The sequence below is a fragment of the Monodelphis domestica genome, chromosome 4, assembly GCF_027887165.1.
Source record: "Monodelphis domestica isolate mMonDom1 chromosome 4, mMonDom1.pri, whole genome shotgun sequence".
NCBI classification, from domain to species: domain Eukaryota; kingdom Metazoa; phylum Chordata; class Mammalia; order Didelphimorphia; family Didelphidae; genus Monodelphis; species Monodelphis domestica.
The window spans coordinates 219,476,814-219,498,292 of NC_077230.1; the positions used below are offsets into that span (position 1 = coordinate 219,476,814).

A 21,479-nucleotide genomic window follows, 5' to 3' on the forward strand; every position below is an offset into this window, starting at 1 on the left:
TAATAATTAGTATCAATATTATAGGATATGAAACTATTCCAATTCTTTAAATCATAAGTCTTTTCTCTTTAATACAAGCTGAGTATCTGTTAAACTGAAAGTCAAGTATGAGGTAGTATTTGTGTTGTGCTAAGGACTAAAGATACAAAGATGAAAAAAAGACTTTATCCTTGCCCTTTATGAGATTGTGATCTAATTGGGGAATGAGATATACATAAGTTACTCTGATACAAGTCCCTTTGTTATATGAGAGGCCTGAGAGGTCAAATAGGATAAAAATGAGATTCAGAGAAGGATCACTTCCACCTGGAAGAGAGAATTTGGTGACAGCTTTATAGATCAGACAGCATTTGACTTTGTTTTAATACATTTTTTGAAAATTTGAGTTTGAAAAGTTAGAAAATGTGTATTTCCAATACACAATAATATGAGTTCATACATATAAAAGAAATGGAATTTGGCTTGCTCCAGGCTTAGGGAATAGGGTAAACACTGAAACAAAAAAGAAAATAGTATATAGTTTTGAGTATGTGGAGGAGATAATATGAAATAAAGCTATAATAGTAGACTTTTGTACTAAAATAAGAAGTTTTTCTCCCCCTCCTTAAATATGCACCGAGCAATTATTGCTAGGTTTTGAGCAGGGGAATGAATGACTTTCACATAAAGATGAACTAAAATTGCTCTATTTTCAACAAACATTTGAATATGTATTAAAACAAAATTTCCTCAACTTAAATTACTTACAGGCCAAGGTGGTGGGACAGAAGCTACCTCAGGAGTATGAAAATATGCAACACCATTATGATAGGTGTAAGGATAGCCAGTTGAAGTAGTCAGGTACATTGTTCCAGCTGCTGGCATTATACTAGAACCTAAAATAAATAGTATTATATTATTATAATATGTATTAAATAAACTTTATATGTACATAGTCTAACCTTGATTATTATTATTATTTTTTTAAATTTAAACCCTTACCTTCCATCTTGGAGTCAATACTGTGTATTGGGTCCAAGGCAGAAGAGTGGTAAGGGCTAGGCAATGGGGGTTAAGTGACTTTTCCAGGGTCACACAGCTGGAAAGTGTCTGAGGCCAGATTTGAACCTAGGACCTCCCATCTCTAGGCCTGGCTCTCAATCCACTGAGCTACCCAGCTGCCCCTAACCTTGATTATTTTTATTTACCAAACTATAACTTTTAGATGTCATTAGAAAATATTTAATATATATTAAAAAAAACTTTACTTAGATTTTAAGGAATTATCATGTTCCAATTTTTGCAAACTCAAATTCACTATATAGGGAAAATGAGGCAAATAATTTTACTTGCCCCAAGAGACATAAACAATATTCCAAGAATACCTTTAAAAGTATGTTATACATCAAGGTTTAATAATACCATATTGAAAACTAGATGTTTTAGTTTTATTGAGATTATACTAGGCTAAGTTATATAACTTCTCTAAAATTTCTAAAGAATGAACAGACACGTAAGGCATTAAAATTTTTTTTTTCAATTTGCTTGCTCATGTCTTTTATTTAAAGGAAATTTCAAACTACCAGGATCAACTCAATATAAGCAAAACAACCAGAATAGCTATGGATCCTCAAAACTAGTCTACTAGGTTCATCAGGAATTGTCTGTCTTGAAGCTTCACCAGAGTAGAACTCCTTAATAACTGATTCTTTTCCTCCAGAGAGGCTAAGAAGACTCAAAAACTTCCATTAGAATGTAGCATTCAACCATCCATGAGTGCTAGATTTAAAAGGCACCTAATCATTCACTAGTGTTTTACTCTGGTCAATGCTTGGGTGATAAGAAATTATGTAATTTCATGTCTTAAAAACAGTGCAAAGAAAAAATCTTATTTTTATGATGAATAAAAGAAGCACAAAAAAAAATCTTATTCTAGAATGAATAAAGATCATCATACAACATAATCATAGCATTTCCCTCAATTTAAATTGTTTATAGTTAAGGTGAATCCTAAGCATTAAAAAGTAAAGGATAGAGTGAAAAGTGGGTTAGGTAAAAGGGAATGTCCTTTGTTCTGATTGGGAAACTAAGGAAGATGTTGGAAATATCAGCAGAAGATATCTTGATCTAAATATCATCTGTAGTTAAATGGTTCCTAAAATCAGAAGCCTAACTCCCCATGAGAGAGAACTATAATAGCAGAAAAGCAGAGAACTCAGTTCTGAAGTTAATAGAAAAAGAAAAATGAAGAGGGCCCACCAAAGACACAGTGCTTATAATATAGCTGTCCTAAAAATTTTAAGTAAGAAAAAATCATAAATTGACTATTTATGTTTTTGGTTAAATATAAATAAAATTCAGTTTCATCTCAAAACCATTTCACAAAGCCAAATTAGAAATCCTGGTATTTATTATATAGCTACATTTACTGGCTTTTATAATGCTAAAGAAATGTAATCTCGGGTAAGAGATATTCAACTAATTAATTTGAGTCCAATTAAGTTACTAGTAAATGATGACCCACCCCAAAAGCAAGTAGAATTTCTTGGTGGGCAGGTAGCAGGAGGAGGGGGTAAGAGGGAGTGGAGAAGAAAGTCCCTTAATATTATCTAGTTCCTATTGCTATTATCAGGTGAAATGTGATCATACTATACAAATGGTTTTTGTACAGTATGGTTTTCTGTATTATTATTTTAATTAACTCCAACACTTGGTTATTATGTGATAAGTGTAAGCACTTTATCAAACAAATGACATTGTAATGTCTTAAGTCTAGTTAATAAGATCAGTTATCAGTTAAATTTACAAACCAGCAGGCTGAAAACAGAATGCTATGAACAACTTTATTTTCTGTCAGTAGATCAGTAAACTATGCTATATCACAATAAACTCCCATTACTAAGTAATAATTAAAGACTTCAATCTTTTACTTTATGTAGTGGTTTTCATTCCATCTAAAGATATTCTAACAAATCAAGGGCATTAAAGGATAAGATGTTTGTAAAAAGGTCAAATTTTAAATGATAGGAAAGCTCTAAAAGAAGTAAAAATAAAAATAACTTGTCAAATTCAAAGTTGGTCAGTGAGTGCCTTTCTTTCCACATACTAAAGCAACATCATGAAAAACATTGTGGTGTAGTGGAATTAACAGGTAGTTAGTAAATAGTCCTAGTTGTGCCACTAATTAGCTATGTGGCAAAGTGTAAATTAGCTTTTTTGGACTGACATTTATAAAATGAAGAGGTTAGATTCGAAATTTGGATTTAAAATTCCATCAAATCAATTATATGATCTTTACGAATAGGCAAATTTGTGAAGCTTTAGGCATTGTTTCACTTCGTGTGGCATTTTAACCTCTGGTACTGTGTTTGAGAGTGCAGTAAGCCACCTAAAAATATAGATATTATTGTAAAACTTCTATTTTATCTTTTAAGCATATAATTATAAAGGCTTACTGCTTACTACATGCTCAAGTATGATTTTATCACATCTTATTATGATTTGTTCCCCCCAGAAAAAATAGTCTCAATATTATACTTGGGAAAAGATGTTCATTTAAAATTTGCAGTAACACGAATTTTTATAAAGTGAAAGATGTCTGGCATTTTAACAAATTTAAACAGAATAATTAATTTAAAAAATAGTGTCAAGATAATGAAAAAAATACAATAATACATACGAGGGATCCCTACTTGTTGTTTTCTTATTGCTGGACCAATATTCAGTTTCTTATCCTTGTAATTAAGTTTTTCTGCCTAAAACAAAAGGGAAAAAAGTACTTCAGTTTCCCCTCCTTTTGCAAGTTATCCATAAAACTAAGGAATGGTTAGTAAGAATAAAAACTTTAGTTTGTGATATTCTTCATAAACTATATGAAATATTCCTGAACACTAAAAACCTTAAAAAAGGGCATCCCTGATAATCAGTAAATAAACTCCTACTCTTGTCAATTACTGAAGAAACCAAACACATGCAGACTGATAAAAGAAATAAAGAAAACTTTTTAAAAACACTTCAGAACATTATGTCTATTATCAACACCCTTCAAAACTATGACAAGTTTGGTCAAAAAAATAAAGTTTTCTTAGCATTGAAGTTGTTTATTTGTTTTCTGTTCCTAATACAGGGATACTGGGAATTAAATTTTTCATGTGATCTTTTTGCTTGCCATATAACAATTTCCAATGGTTATAATTATAGCTTTCTCCTAAGTGCTAATCTAAAAGAATGGAGTTAGGCTCCAACTTATATAGTTTAAGTAGTCATGTCAATCTTTTTATTTTAGGGTATATAGGATTCTAGGACAATACAATCAAGGTCAGAATTAATTACAGGGATATTCCATAAACTAAGTGTTTTTTAAAAGTGTACTTACTAAATTACTCTGAAAATGATTCTGATCTTCAGGAATGCTCAAAATGGCAAAAAAAAATTTTTTTTTTGTGCTGATAATAGGGCATTTAGGATCTTAAGGTAAATAATGTATTTACTAAAACAAAGTTAAAACACTGGACTGCAGGTTACAAAATCTCTCTAAGTAGTTTCAAGAACAAAGTCAGTAGAAGGGCTTAATATAGTCCTGCTTTGAAGCAGCAGGATACACAAGATGACTGACAGTGAGGTACCTTCCAATTTTAGGATCCTATGCTTGTTCTGCTCTGTAGGAATCAAATATATCATTAACGCTAAAAGACATGAAGACCCCAAATTCTTCTTCTGTTAACCTAAATTAAGGGAAAAATTATCTATGAAGAATTGTTAAAAATCCATATGCACTAAATTATTAGGGGATCTTGAAAATATAAAATTTCTATTGGAGTGTTTTTGTTCCAAATTTTTTGTAAAAAGAAAAATTACTATTGGAAGATGAGAACATTTTGCATTTAGGCTACATTTTAAATTATACCAAACTATATTAAAATCGATACTTTACATAGTATCAATATACAGTTCCAAAAATAAAAGTTAAATGAAGAGTTCATGACCAAACAAGGAAAAAAGGTCAAAGAAAGTAACATAGACAATTTTGATTACACAAAATTATAAAGCTTTTGCACAAACAAAATCAATGAAGCTAAAATTATATAAAAGAAGCTTTGAAAAATCATCAGGGGAAAAATCATTGCAGCTACTTTTAATAAGGCTTAATTTCTAACATATATGGGGAACTGATTCCAATATAAAACTATAAAAATAAAAGCCAATCCCCAACAGATAAGTAATCAAAGGATATGAGCTGGCAGTTTCAGAGGAAGAAATCCAAGCTATTAACAGCCACAGGAAAAATGCACTAAGTCACTAATAACTATAGAAATTCAAATTAAAACAATCCTGAAGTTTCACTTTAAATTGGCAAAGTTGACAAAAAAATAACAAATGGTGAGGCTGTGGGAAAACAGGTATATTAATGCATTGCTGGTGAAGTTATGAACTGATTCAGCTAATAATAATTACTGTAATAATGACAAAAATAATAACTAGCAGTTATATAGTGTTTTAAAGTAGGCAAAGTGCTATACATGTTATCTCATTTGATTCTCACTATAACCATATGAGGTAGGTACTATTGTTATTCTCAACCCATTTTATAGATGAATAAAGTGAGGTTCAGAGAAGTTAAGTGACTTGCCTAAGGTTACATAGGTATAAAATGAAATGGAATCGGAACTCAGGTCTTTCTACCTTCAAGTCCAACACTATATACTTAGACACCTTGTTGCTTAATTTATTGAACTGTACAAAACTCTTTGGTATAGCAATACCACTACTAGATATATAGCATCTCAAAATCAAAGATAGAGAACTCATATGTACAAAAACAAATTTAAAATTCTTTTTTTACGTCAAAAAACTGGAAACTGAGGGGGTGCCCATCAGTTGCAGAATGTCTGAATAAGTGATGTTATATGTTATTATGCTGTAAGAAATGGTGAAGGGAGGGTTCCAGAGACACTGGGAAGACTTATATAAGTTGATGTGAAGTAAGAAGAACCAAGAGAAAAATTTAGACAATAATGATATTGGAAAGACAAACAATGTACAAAAACTCAAGATCCCTGGTCAATGTAGTGATCAACCAAAATTCCAGAGCACTCAGTGAAATGTGCTACCCACCTCCTGACAGAAAGATGATGGACTCCCAATTACATATTGAGACACCTAATTTTAGAAGACCTGGCTAATGCAGAAATGTGTTTTGTTTGGCTCTACAGATTTGTTACAAAGATTTTGTTTTTATTTCTTTTTCAGTGGGGAGAGGTGATAGGGATAAAAGACAGATTTTCAATTAACCAAAAAATATATAGGTAAATGTATGTGTAAATATATAAAACATATATTTGTTAGAGAAATACCTTACCTCTTGCAAAATTTTTTGTGCATCTTCCTGTGTTTCAAAAGTGATGAAACCATACCTAAATAAAATATATTAATTATTTTCTTTTTCTGGAGTATTTAAAGGTTAAAAAAACTTTAAAGCATTGATTACCTCTATAAAATAGAGATGGGCAAGATTAAAAAAAGTACTCCACTAGGCTGAGGGAGAAGTTGGATCAATTATTGACAGTTTCATAATTTGATACCTTCATGTTTTTCCTCTGATAAATTTCTGGAGCACTGGGTTAAAGAGAAGAGACCTTTAATGGACATATGAGATATTATCAGGATGAACCTGGGAAATCAGTCAAAATAGCCTTACAGAATTACTTTCTAGTATGCAAGTTGCTCATTTGTTGATTTTAGTTCCAAAAAAACAAGCTCCCTTTAAAAACTGATGTGGTCTTATCTGAATATGGACTTGGAGTAGCAATTTTAAAATCTTAAACATTTTTTACTATAAAAATTTGAGTATAGCATTTTTATACTGGTAATTAAGTGAACAAATTAGTAGGGAAATTAAGTATAATATGTTCTCCCAGAGCAACTACTAATTAAACATTAATCAAATAAAAGTGGCATGTTTACCTGTAATACATGATTCTAATTTTAATTATGGTTCTTCACCGAGCATGGATCATATAAAGCTATTTCAAGACTCTTAAGAGTTACATGGTGGATAAAGAACTGGAAATCCTATCTCTGGCATATGCTGGCTACATCAGTCAGTAATTCATTTAGCAATGACAAGTTTTAAGAGATGGTACCAATCTGAACTGGCATAATATTACCATCTGGAAGGAATAACCAGTCTAGTCCCTATCTTTATCAAATAACAAGTGACATTATTTATATTTTGCTATAAATATGAAATCATTTAGATTTAGATAGAATAAATTTTCTGTCAAGAGGTACAAAGAAAAGAAGAAAAAACTTCAGTAATAAATGATGCCTTCTTTTGTGTAACTTTTCCGAAACTAGTGAAATCTAGTTAATAGTGCCCCTATTTACCTTTCAGTTTATCAGCTACTATGACAGAAAATTATTTTTAGACAAAAGCTTTTATCTTTTTCTTATCCTAGTAGATTCATCAAATTTTTATCCTGTTATTTTGATATAGATATATATTTGTATATAGATAGAAAAAGGATCTATAATTCCACATGTTTTATAATTATGTATATCATGTAATAAATGCTTTGCTAGTCAACATAGTTGAGGAATTCAAGATAACATTTACTAAGCACTCATTATGTAAAGAATCATATAGTGTACAAAATTTGGATAAGAGATAGTTCTTGCCCTCACGGAACTTACAATCTAGCAGGAAAATAAGATATCATATTGTAATGTGTATTAAAGCTCAACACATTAGAGAATTACAAAAGAAAGTACTATGTGAAGTCTGAGGTGCAGGTTACTACTACTCAGGAGTAGAGAGTTGGAATCAGGGATAGATTTTTATGGATGAGGTGGTGGCATCTGAGTCAGGCTTTAAAGGATAGATATGAATTCAGCAAATGAAAAAAGCAGACATTCTAGGAAGAGGGAATGGCTTCGGCAAAACAAAAGAGGTATAAGCCTAATGCATAATTGGGGTACAAGGAATCATCCCATTTGTCAGGAGTATAGGTTATGGAGAGTAGTATTAGGAGATAAAGTAGGAGAAATACCAAACTGCGGAAGGTTAATTTGATTTAGAAAGAAGTAGGGAGCCACTGAAGAGTTTTTAGAGAAAAGTAACACAAATGGATTTATGCATCATGCCTTGTGCTAGGATCTGGAGATAAATAAAAATGCAGCAATCCTTGCCTTTGAGAAACTAATATCTGCTGAAGAAAATGTTGAGGGGAAGGAACAAACAGCTGGTGGAATCGTACTTATGCTGAGTTTTGAAAGAACCAAGGGATTCTAAATGGAGATGAGTTGGGCATGGTTATCAGGTGAGGAAAAAGTCAGAGATGGGAGATGATGTATTATGTGAGGAATAGTAAGAAGACCATATTTGAATACAAAATTATGATGTATGAGATCAGTTTGACTTTATGACTTTTCCCAGTGAAACCTAGAAGTTATTTTCTCCCATCAGGGTTGAGATAATTTCACTTTTGCATTTATATCTTTATTACTTAGCACATACTACATGTTTAATACTCATCTATCCAGCCTTCCATGAGCTAAAGCAGAGATATCAGATTGTGGGGAGTACTCAAGGTTGAAGATTTGCAGGCTGGCAATGAAGTGTTAGGAAAACAAGATATTCTAGGTTAGTAGTTGGCGAAATAGCATCAAGGTGAGTTGGGGGATATGAACTAGAAGAACTGTAATATTAAGGAACTGAAGGTTAGACATAACCTTCAGAGCAGAGAGACATAAAATCAGTTTACTGTAAATAAATAAGAATGTGGAGATGTGAGTTAAGAAGTTGTGATCAGAGAATGCAATTTCACATTACTTACTGGATCTTGGACAGAGTGCCAGGCTTGGTGTCAGGAAGACTTGTCTCCCCAAGTTCAAATCTGGCCTCAGACACTTACTGGCTATGTGTTCTTGGGCAAGTCATTTAAACTTGTTTGCCTTAGTCTTCTCATCTGTCAAATGAGCTGGAGAAGGAAAGAGCAAAACATCCCAGTATCTTTGCCAAGAAAATCCCAAATGGAGCCATAAAGAACTGGATACAAGAAACGTTTGAACAGTTGGAGATACTGTCAGAATGATAAAGTGATTAAAGTAAATGATCAGGTGTGGAATCATGCAATTAAATTGTTAGATTCATATAAATTTTAAAAAATTATTAATAAGCCATTGTGGTAGCACTAAAAATACAAAGGAAAAAATGATACTCAGTCCAGGTCAAGAAGCTAACATGCTGAAGGGAAGATATGGCAGGATACTGAATTAATCATAACATAAGGTAAAATATGATGGATATAGAGAAAAGATATAGAAAAGTCTGACAATGGAGAAAACCATTTGAAGCCAGTAGTAGTGATAGTAGTGATAATGGAGGTATAGTAGTAGTAGCAGTAGTAGTAGTGGTAGTAGTAGTAATAATAGTAGTAAAGAAGAAGTAACATTTGAACCAAACCTTGAAGGAACAGAAGGAGCTGAAAGGTGATAGAGGAAATGATGGGCCTGCTTAAAGTATGCTGAGTTCTGGGAAAAGCTGAGTTCAGTTAGGTTGGAAACCAGTTCATGAAGGGGAAGAATGTGAAATAAAATTGGAAAGGTAAATTGAATCCTGAATGTGGAAGATTTTAAATACTAAGATATTAGTTGTGTTTTATTATATTTAAATACCAAGATAATGATATATTTTATTATATAAACACTAGAGAACCATTTTGGCAACTATGTGAAGGAGAGTGAAACAAAACAGACCAGTCAGAAAGTTATTATAATAGTCCAAGGAAGAAGAAAGAGTGCTGGATTTGAAGAGGATCTGGGTATGAATCCAAGTGTGTACTCTAGGAAGCTAGGTATCATCTCTCTATTAATTATTTCTTATTTATCCTACATATATAGCTTGCTTTGCATATGTTATTTGTTTGCATGTCGTCTCTCCCATTCTACTGTAAGCTCCATAAGGGCAGGGACTGTCTGTTGCCCCTTTTTGTATGTATAGTGCATAGCATAGTTCTTAGCACACAGTAAGCTTAATATTTATTGACTGATTGGGTAACTGGAAGGTCAGTGGTACCATTAATAGAAAGAGGGAAGCTGAGAGAAGGGAAAGTTGGCAAATGATATGGGGAGATGACTGAATTCACTTTTAGATGTGGGATATTAGAGTAGAGCAAGTAGCTAAAGACGCAATAACAGAGCTCAGGAAAGAGATTAGAAATGCTGGCAACTTGAATACTAGAGTATGCTAGGCTGATAGAAAGGCTGTATCAAGTGTTAAAGTTAATGAAGATGCTAATGAACAACCAGTCAATAAATTACAAAAAGGAAAAGAGTATAGCATAAGTTGCTTGCTGAACTCATTTCATTCCTGTACTCAAGAATATAAAATGGAGTCTTCGCAATGCAAAAATGGATCAAACCCAAATTCCTCAAACTAGGAATTAAGTCTAACATTTGCCTTCATCACATTTAATAAATCTAAAATCTTATTACTCATATATATAGACCTAGGCATTCGAGTCTCATTACTGTCATTCATGTGGCCCAATATAATTTTGTTTTCCACATTTTTTATTATGCTGTTTTCTTTTCTTTATTCTCCACCTTATTGTCAATTTAAATTCTACCTAGACCCTTTTAAGGTCTACCTGAAATTCCACTTTCCTTTACAAAGGCTTTCTGAAAACACCCCGGCATCTCTAAATTCCCTTAACGTGAAGTCTATTATATTCCTTTGAACTTGACTGGAAAGGAATCCATTATAATTTCTAATTGTTTCATATAGAGGATGTCCCAAAAAGTCTTGGTTCAGTTTAAAGCTTAATAAACACATTAAGTACACCAAGAATTTTAGGCCACCTGGTATGTATTAATTGTACTAAATTATGGGTTTCTTAAGGACAGAGACGATATTTTAATATTTCACACAGAGGTTAGTATTTAATACTGATGTCTCCTGGTTGATCACATTCTGGTAACAGTTATACTTTGATCACTAACTCCTGATACATTAGTATAAAATATACTCAATACTAAAATTTTTTGAACACCTTTACTATTTCAAAAGTCACCCTGAGGTACTGTAGAAGTTTTAAAATTTCTTGGGAATCAAAGTATCTTATAATGTCTTAGGGTGATTCTTATGAAGAATATCAGATGCTATTGTGTCTTAGCTGAAGATGTGAATTACATACAATTCTGGTTCACAGAAGAAAAGAGCAGGTAATTTAGTAGAGAATCAAATAAATTCACTTAATCATTATTAATGCCTAAAAATGAAGATATCTTGAAGATATAGGCAGAATAACTAGTAAATTTTTGACAAGGAAGACTTGATCATGACAATTAAAATAATTCATTTTAAAGGAAATTTCATTATTTTGCTTATATATCATACTTCTGCCATTATATATAACTCTTAGTTGGTGACTCTAAGACTGAAATGTCCCTTGGTCCTCTTATTCCAACTTAGGGACAGCAGCTTCCATGATAAGGAATATTATAGTCCTATTATATTTCAATATGAAATCAGAAAGCAAAGGGTAATAGGAGAGAATGTATTTTGGCCCCAATACAGAAGAATAAGACATTATATTTCTTAATCTTAGCTCTAAATCTTAGAATGAACTTCATTTCAATTTTTTAGAACATGTACTAATTGCAACCATACTAACCCTTTGGATACTCCAGCTCTGTCATTTACAATCTTCACTTCTTTCACAGACCCATACTGGGCAAAAAATTTCCTTAAGTCATTTTCATTAGTCTAATGGAGGTAAAAGCAAATAAACAACAAAAAGGTAAAAATCTTTTTAAAAATGAACAGAACAATTTTATGACTGTTTGGATATGATATAAATGATGCCAAGTCCAACTCTGCTATATAAACATTGAAATTATTTGGAGAAAAATATTCTAGCTTTTAAGGGAAATCTTTATAAAATCAGCTGCCAGGATTTTAGTCTGTACAAAGGATTAGAGAATCAGTGAATAAAAACTAGTTATTTATTTAAACTGCTTAAAATATAACTTATTAGGAAGTTGAGATATGGAATGATTGTGTATTAATAAAGTTTTAAAGAGATGAGATTTGTATTTGAATCCTCTGACAGCAAAATCATGTTGCTTTTTAGTACTCTTCTTCAATTAAACAGGTATTTTCTAAGTTTCTACTATGTACAAATGTACCATGGTAGCCTTTGGGGATGAAATAAGACATAGATCCTTGCCCAAAAAGGATGAAGGAGCAAGGCATAAAATGTACATTTCATAACACTACAAATATTTCCTATGTATTCACATTCTAATATGTATTACAGAGACATGGCTCACATTTCTCCTACTAAGTCGTAAGCTCCCTGAGAGAAGGAACTGTTAGTATTACTGGTGCCTAACAGTACCTTGAAAATAGTAGGCATTTAATAACTGGTTGCTGAAAAGGTTCTGCACTTGTCTCTGAAAAGAATCTGTGGGTTTGCCCCACAGTCGATACTAAAATTGTTGTTTTTCTCTCTTAGAGAGTTTACTGAGATAACAAATACTTTGTCCATTCATTCCTAAAGGTGTTAAGACAGTGAAGTACTATATTCATACATACAGAATATATGCAACTTAATTCTAAAGCTTAAAGTCAAAACAACATCCCCTTCTTGGCCTCATAAATTCCTGAACCTGGATTTAACAGAATTCAATAGAATTACATCTGATAGAACACAAACTCTTTGAAGATAGGGATGTTTGGTTTTTGGCTTTGTATTCCTAGTGTCTAGAATGGTGTTTAGTTCTTAAAGTGGTTTAATAAGTTCTGATTAATTAGTATGTTTTATTTTTCACTTAATAAAGGGTATTTGCAGAAATCTACCAGAAATTTTATAATTAAATCAATATTCACTTAAACAATGAAGCTATTCTGAAATTAACAACAAAAATTTGAAATCTCAGTAGAATTTTTTTTTAATTTCCTAGGATAATGGCTTTATATATATTTTCTTTAAATCAAACCAGCTAGTTAAAGGAATCAAGTCACTTTACCCTAAAATGATTCCATTAAGTGGAATCCACTGCAATTTAATTTTTGAAATAAAAAGATTCAGTACAAAACTTTCAGATATAAGCACAGATTTCTTGCCTTTCCCCCCAGCTCAAAATGTTTCTCTAATGTATGGAACAGGTCTCTATCTATAAAAATGAAAATTTGAATACTCAGTGGCAGGATGATTTCTAATATCACTATTCTACCACTATGATGCCTTTTTGTTGTTTTTAATTATGTTCTATTAATTCAATTCATAGTTACCAACATCATTTATTAACTAGCATATACAAGGCAATAGGTCAGTTGCTGAGAAGGACAAACCTTACAAATTCTTGCTAAGACCTTAAAGATGATCTCAGTCTTCCCCTTTGTTTCAATCAGAATCAATGGAAACAAAGTTAGTTTATAATAAAAAAAATAAGCTAAATAATTCTCTCTGACAAGTTTTGGAATTATATTTAAAAAAGGCTGAACTTGAAAAGTTAGTAGGCATGGCTTCAAATTCTGCCTCTGTCACTTCTGTAACTTTGAGTGAAACACAACTTTCTGGACCTCAGTTTCTTAATCTATAAAGTGAGAGGAGAGGCTAAACCAAATGATCTCCAAGGTCTATTTCAGACTATAAATTTATGTCCCTATTATTTATTTCAATAAGCATGCAGCTCTATTTATCAGACCAAAGGTGAGAGGCAGAAATAATAAAAACGAGAGGAACATGTACAAAGTATTTGGAAAGTCAGAAAGTCCTTAGGTTTCTAAGAAAAGATAATTTAATTGCTGCTGCTCACTCTTGCTTTTTTGGAACCAATCTTTGGCTCAGAAAATGGCAATAAAAGGGTAGGAAGTTCACCTGGATCTTTTCTTAGAGGCTACCTGAAAGAAATCTGGCTAACCTTATGATATATCTTCACTGCAAATATTAAAGGTATAGCTATACTATAATAATATATCCTAAAAACTCACATTGTGGTGAAATATTTTTATCTGTGTCACTGAAAATAATTTAACCTACTCCTCAAAATGTTTTCTATGCTGATCATCTTCAATTTCTTTCTCTATAAATTAGATTTAATGGCATTTGTTACCTTACTGACCCCCTCATAGGATTATTGTGATCATTAAATGAAATGACAGATAAAACAATATTAACAAATATGATTTATAAATATCATGACTGTAGCAAAATAGAATCATAAAGTGCCAAACAAAAGAAGTTTTAAGACAAAAAAACTTATTTTAAAAATACCTTAAAGTCAATTCCTCCCACAAAGATACGATTAGGAATCACTGTTCCAAATCTTGGGGCACTTGTTGGGTTATTCAAAGGCACAGGTGACACAGGATTGGGGGATGGAGATAAAGAATCTGTTTGTGTCTGATTTGTGGTTTGCTGTAATACAAAAAAAAAACACTTTTAGGATTTATTTTAAATATCTTTTATTATAACTTGACAAGGTAAAGATAAAGACTACTATTTTATGAAGGTAAAACTAAAATAAGAATGACAAGTGTAAGTATGTGGGTCAGTAGATAGAAAGCCAGGTCTATAAACGGGAATTCCTGGGTTCAAATTTGGTTCATATACTTTATAGCTGTGTGACCCTGAGTAAGTAATTTAACATTCCCCTCCCCCCATTGCCTAGCCCTTACCACTCTTCTTCTTTGGAACCAATACTTAGTAATGATTCCAAGAATGTAAGGATTCAAAAACAAGGAATGACAGGAAAAACAAACTCAAATGTAAGATTTTAGTATATTTAATGCTTTTTAAAAATCTAGCCATATAAAAGTAATTCATATGCAATAACACAAGGAGAGCTTAAATCTGATACATTCAAAGTACTAAAAATGTAAACATCTTTTTGGCAAGAGAAGATAGAAGAAAATTAGGGAAATGTATGTATATAAATTGTCAGGAGGAAATTACCCAAGTAGAATGAAAAATAAAGGGAGATTAAAGCAATCTTTTATTGAGTTTAAAAAAAATACCCTAATAGGTTAATAATCTCATGAACTCATTAGCTAAATATGTATTTAAAACATTGCAAAACCTCTCTACACCTACCAAATTGCAGGTGGGATTTGAGAAAGAAATGTTATGTAACTGGTGTCTTAATAACTAATATTATAGTCTTTACTTTTTCATACCAATGACCTATTTTATAAAACATTTTACTTTATATATTTTTAATATTTTATATTTATTTTATAAAACATCTATATGAGCACATAGCTTTAACCAAGATAAATGTTATTTCAATAACTTTCAGAATAAAGTATAAACAGAAATAGAATTCAAGAACTTGCTGGCTTTTTCCCCCTCATACATATTATTTGAAGTCCTATATGTAAACATCCCAATTTATTCAAATAAGGACAGAAATTTAAGTTCATCAATCTAATAACTTCTGCCCTGAAAGCAAAATCATGTTTTATAGAATCCTGGTATTCCAAGAAAATGCAAACAAAATGCTTGTTAGAAAATATTCATACAAGTTTCAATTAGTCACTGAAATACCAGACAACTTTCAACCTTCTCCTCGAAAGGAACAATGCTCAAGCAAAAGCTAACTAATCAATCTAGTATTAATTAGGAAAGGGTAGGGAAGGGAGATGAAGGAATTAGATCAGGGGTCCCCAAACTATGGCCTCATGGGCCACATACAGCCCCCTGAGGTCATTTATCCAGCACCCACCACACTTCTGGAAGGGGCACCTCTTTCATTGGTGGTCAGTGAGAGGAGCCCTGTATGTGGCGGCACCGCAAAGTGTGGTATTGCTCATGTACAGTACTACTTCTGGTGACATAATCCTTTGCGTAGCACCTTAGAAGAAGGCTCTGCACAAAGGATTATGTGGCTGCACAATGGAAGACATCAGCATGGTGAGCAGCATTCTGGGGGAGGGGATTCCACACTGTGTATACTGTTGCCCAGTTAGGGTTAGGGTTAAGTTTTTATAGTCCAGTCCTCTAAAGGTCTGAGGGACAGTGAACTGGCCCTCTGTGTAAAAAGTTTGGAGACCCCTGAATAAGATGGTGCTATATACGGCATGGGTAATGTTTGCTAATTTGGTACATGGCAGGTGATTGTGATTCTTAATTACCCTGCAAAAGAATGACACTCTACTAGGGTCTTCAACATGGAAATCCTACCTCAGCACCACAGGAAGATTCTCAATATTTTTCCCCAATTCTTATTCCACAGTGATTGTTCTCTTGTTTAAATTCACATTCCCAGTGACTAGAACTTATTCTATCAGCATATCAAGACCAAAAGTCTTCTGGAGCCTAATTATTTCTCTTAGTTAGAAAAAAATGCTTATGAAATAATTCAACCTTACTTATTAAGAAAGATATGGATAAAAGAAAAGAAAGGAATCTGCATCTTCCTAGAAGGTAAGTTAAAACTTGTTCCACATTTGTTGTCTTATCTTTCAGGGGGAAGCATAGAAAACAGTTCCTCCTTGCTCCTTTTACACTCAGGCTTACAGAAAAGTATCTAAGTCAGTTATATAAAAGGCTACAAGTTAAAGCTCCCACAGTCAAGTACAGAAGAGAACAAAAACACAGAAGGAAGAGAGAAACAGGAGTTTTTCTTTCCTCTGTAATTAAGGTATACAAAGGAAAAAAAGTTTGTTACACCAAGTGCAGGTTGCCATGCTAGAGTTCCTTGGCTTTAAAACAATAGTATTTAAAACAATATATTCATAAAACAGCAGAAAATTTTGTCAATAAGTTCACATATAAGATTAGAATGAATCTAATTATGCACCTACTAGGTTCCAGGTGCTAGGGAGGCAAATACAAAGAATGAAACAACTCCTATTCTCAAAGACTTTATATTCTAGTGGGGGAAATAACAAGCCTCTCTCTTCCTCTCCCTCTTCCTTCCTTCCATCCTTCCTCTCTCTCTCAAATTATTTTATTAAGTTAGAAAAAATAATAAAATTCATGTGGAAGAACAAATGATCAAGAATATATAAAGAATAAAAATGTAAAGAAGGCCTAGAAATACCACTATTTGACAAAATTTGGTAGGACTAGAAAGTAGTTTGGCAGACTCTAAATATAGACCAATATCTTACACTATATACTAAGATAAAATCAAAATAGATACATGACCTAGACATAAAAAAAGATGTGTCATAATTAAATTAGAACAGGGAACATATAACCCATCAGATTTATGGATAGGAGAGGAATTCATGAATCAATAAGAGATGGAGAGTATTATAAGATATAAAATGGATAATTTTGGATACCTTAAACTGAAAAGTTTTTGTACAAATAAAAAAATGTTGTCAAGATGAGAAGGAAAACAGAAATTTTTATTTTATTTTATCTCTTACAGAGGTCTCATATCTAAAAGTATAGAGAATTCTGTCAAATTTATAAGAGTAAGAACCATCCCCCCAATGGGTAAAGATATGAACAGACAATTTTCAGATGAAGAACTCAAAGCCATATATGGATATGTGAAAACAATACTCCAAATCACTTCTGATTAGAGAAACACAAACCAAAACAGTTCTGAGATATCATCTCACACCAATAATATTGGCTAAAATGGCAAAAGGGCAAAATGACAAGTGTTGGAGGGAATTAGAAAAATAGGGACACTAATACACTATTGTTGAAGCTGTGAACTGATTCAATCATTTTGGAGAGTAATTTGAAATTACATCCAGAAAGTTATAAAACTGTGTATACCCTTAAATCCATTGTTGGGTCTCCTAAAGAGATCAGGGGAAAAAGGAAAAGAATCCATATGTTCCAAAATATTTATAGCACCTCTATGGTAGCACACAACTGAAAATTGAGGGGATGCCCATCAATTGGTGAATGCTAAACAAATTGTAGTAATATATGATTATGATAGAATACTACTGTGCCATAAGAAGCAATGAACAGGCTACTTAAAAAAAACTTGGAAAGAACTACATGGGATAATGAACACTGAATTGAAGAGAACCGAGAGAAATTACACACAGCTACAGAATACTGAAAGAATAAATTGTGAATATTACCTTCAGAGAGTGAATTGAAAGGTGAAAAGATGGAAGACTTAATTTTCATGACCATGTCAGTCTCCTGGATGATACCTTTTGTGATGTGGGGAGGTAGGGAGGGGCTGGGACACTTGTGGATAAATTCTATTACTAAACAAATAAATAAAAAGAGAGATTTGAGATATCCAGAAGGAAACACAGACAAATAGAAAAATCTTAAAAGTTTCATGTGGGATTTATTATTTAGATATGAAGAAAAGTAGGCTAAAATATAAGAGATTTGTGGTTTCATTTATGTATTATGTATTTTCTTTGTATATGTATTTTTTTTGTTTTGTAAAATATGGAATTAAAAAATAAAACATTGGAGAAAAACAGTATATAAAGAGGCAGACAACAGGCCTCATCTAATGTCATTCTTTAAGTTTATTTGGAAATTCAAGACCTCTCTAAAAACTCAAGAGTCAAAAGGGTATATGAATAGTACTAGATTACAAGGAGTAAACCGGCCTAGGATAATGAGGAACAAAAATTCTAGAAACCAATTTGGGGAGGTAGCATTTGTGAAGTGGAACCTGAGAAACGATTTCAGATTAACGATAAGCTTAAAAAAAACCAAACAAACCTCTTACTGTCAACATGGAAATATAGAAATCCCCAGTTTATTTAGTGTGAGTGTCTATAGAAACCCTATGTTTTGAAATACTTTACCACTTCAGGTGGGGGATTTGTCTCCAGAGCTCCGGACCTTGAGCTGGTGAGACTGATGTGCTACCTACTGCACCAAAGCTGAAGTGGATGTTTATTGTCTGTTGACAGACCCCTCAGGGGGAAACCTCTCCTGTGACAAGGTCAAAACCTAAGGTTTCTACACTCAAACTAAATAAACTGGGTATTTCCATATTTCCATGTTGACATTACCTTCTGTCTTAGAATCAATATTGGGTATTGATTCCAAGAGAGGAAAAAAAAACAGCAAAGGCTAGGCAATGGAGGTTAAGTGACTTGCCCAAGGTCACACAATTAGGAAGCATCTGAGACCATATTTGAATCCAGGACCTTGGATAAATATTTTTAAAAGAATTCAATTATCACTAGAAGCCAACCTGGATTGAGGAAAAACAAATTATGCCAAACTAAACTTACTTTCCTTTTCTCAGAAATTATATACTAACCTAATAACTCATCAATGTGGAATCTAGAAGCCCCCTAAACTTGTAGCCTAGAAAGATTTAATGATCCCCAGTTTACATAGCTTAAAGGTGAAAACCCCAGGTTTGACCTTGTCACTTCAGAGTTACTCTCTGAGGGAAAGTCCTACTTCACTGCCTCTCAGACTAACAATAGACCTTTAGGCAGTTTAAGTGTGGGAATAGCTTATCCCAAGTTGTTAAGTAAGATGTTAAGTATCTCTTTTGTCCCAAAGGTTTCTCCCCTTAGGTCAAAGTCCTTTACCAAGGTGGCCCTGCCCTTGGCTGGGTCTTTTCCCTTTGGTGTCCCTTGAAAGCATCAGTCTCTCACAGTTACTCCTGTCTGGAACTACTCATTTTCCTTTCTTACCATTATAAAGTTAATACATTATCCCTCTCATCCTCAGCCCCCATGTTTCACCTAGAAAGGTATTTAAGCTTGTCCACTTTAATTGGTTCCTTGAATTGTCCAATCTAAGTGGTTGTCTTTCCCAGGGGTCAGTGTCCAGGGCGACTAGAGGTCAATCCTCCAATTCTGTGTAGGTGTGTGGCACTCAGCTCTGTGTAGAGGCCTACTATCACACTGAATCCCTTTTCCTTGATTAAAGAGTGATTGTCTGATTATTTAATAGTTCTGTGTTTTTCTAAGTCAACAAACTCTAACATCTTTCATGATCATTTCAACTAATTTAAAAAAAATGAAATTGTCCTCAGTTCTGTACAACTTCCTACTACTTCTCTAGTGATAATGGTACAATGTTAGGAAGGAAGGCTGAGAATTAATATTACTGAGAATAATAGCTCTTTAATAGCTTTAGGTTAACTGTGAGATCTTTGTCTAGTGAGCCACAAACTAAATGATATTAGAACTAAACCATATCACTATTAGTGCTCTTACAATAAAAGAAACAAGAAGATAAAAAAAGTTGGAGCTAAACAGAAGGATTACTTATACCTTCTTGGAAAGACCAGAGGCAATAAGAAACATTTCAAGGGACACTTGAGCATCTCTTGAAATGCTCATGATGAGCATAACCAACATGACTGTCATTTAGTACTAACATAAATTGTATAGGATGATTAGGAAGAGCATTCTATTAAGAACCTCCAAATTAATTCAACTTATTGGTATGATGTTAATTTACTTCATGTGAGGTGAGCATGGAAGAAAATGGAAGAAAGTATGCATTAGATTTCAGAAATGCAAAATTCAAAGACTTGTAGATTCCTCAGAGGTCTCAAGCTTATACAAATTATTCTATAACATTTATACTCAGAAGGTGCTAGACAATTAAAAGCTTAGAATACACCCCAAACTGAAAATGGCTATTTTAAAAGAATTAAATGACTTGTTCCTGATATGGCAGTTGATTAACTAGAACAAGTCAAAATCAATTCATCAGGACAAAGGCCATGGATAAGAAGATTGTGTGTACAGTGCAACAGCTTCAACCAGATATATTTAAACACTATTGCCCCCAAATTAGGTAATGCAAAGAGTAGATTACATTGGTCTTTATTATCAGCTTTTGCTGCACATAAAACATTTTTAGTCTATGTGTGTCTCTTATTTTTAAATATGTTTCTCATAAACAATGTGTTGGACTTGGTTTTTGATCCTTTGCAACTTATTTTCATTTTATAGGTGAGTTGATCCCATTCACATACAAAGTTATAATTACTAGTTGTGTATTACTCTTTATCCTATTTTTCCTCATTTATTCTTCTCTCCCTCTCTTTTTCCCCATCCTTTCTCAGAAGCCTAATTTACTTTTGACCATTGTCTCCCTAATCCATACCCCTCCAAAGAGTCAACTTGCATGAAATAATGAAGAGTAAAATGAGCAGACCCCAAAAGAATATTGTATTCAGTAACAGCAATATTGTTTAGAACACCTGTGTATGATTAAGTGATTCTGAGTATTATAAATATTCAAATCAACTACAAAGGATCTATGAAGGAATAGTCTATCCATCTCCAAAGAAAGAACTGATAAGTATGCATAGTATGCCTTTATATTCATCCATCCATCCATCCCTGTGTTAAATTGTGGCCTTCTCTCTTGAAAGGGGTGGGGAGGGAGGGAAGGACACAGCTTGGAAATTAAAATATAACCCAAAACTTTAAAAGAAAAGAGAGCATGAATATTTGTAATAATCAGGTAATTGTGTAAGAGTAGACATTTTTTTTCTCAGAGAAAAGCAATGAAAATACTCAGACTCAACTAAGGCACTATCAACCGAAAATGAAACTGATAGGAAAA

General features: G+C 32.8%; 1 protein-coding gene across 5 annotated transcripts in view; it reads right to left on the bottom strand.

The window, feature by feature from the left end:
- BOLL (boule homolog, RNA binding protein) overlaps positions 1-21,479 on the bottom strand; it is a 79,938-nt gene that overhangs the window by 52,129 nt on the left and 6,330 nt on the right. For all 5 annotated transcript variants that reach the window (XR_001630071.2, XR_467793.3, XM_007494567.3 and 2 more), the window contains exons 2-6: positions 14,262-14,405; positions 11,655-11,746; positions 6,338-6,392; positions 3,659-3,734; positions 748-875 (exon numbers count right to left, since the gene is read on the bottom strand). Coding sequence is in view for 3 of the 5 variants with exons in the window: in XM_007494567.3 (XP_007494629.1) it covers positions 748-875; positions 3,659-3,734; positions 6,338-6,392; positions 11,655-11,746; positions 14,262-14,405 (495 nt within the window). In the remaining 2 variants the exon portion in view is untranslated. The remainder of the gene's footprint in view (positions 1-747; positions 876-3,658; positions 3,735-6,337; positions 6,393-11,654; positions 11,747-14,261; positions 14,406-21,479) is intronic.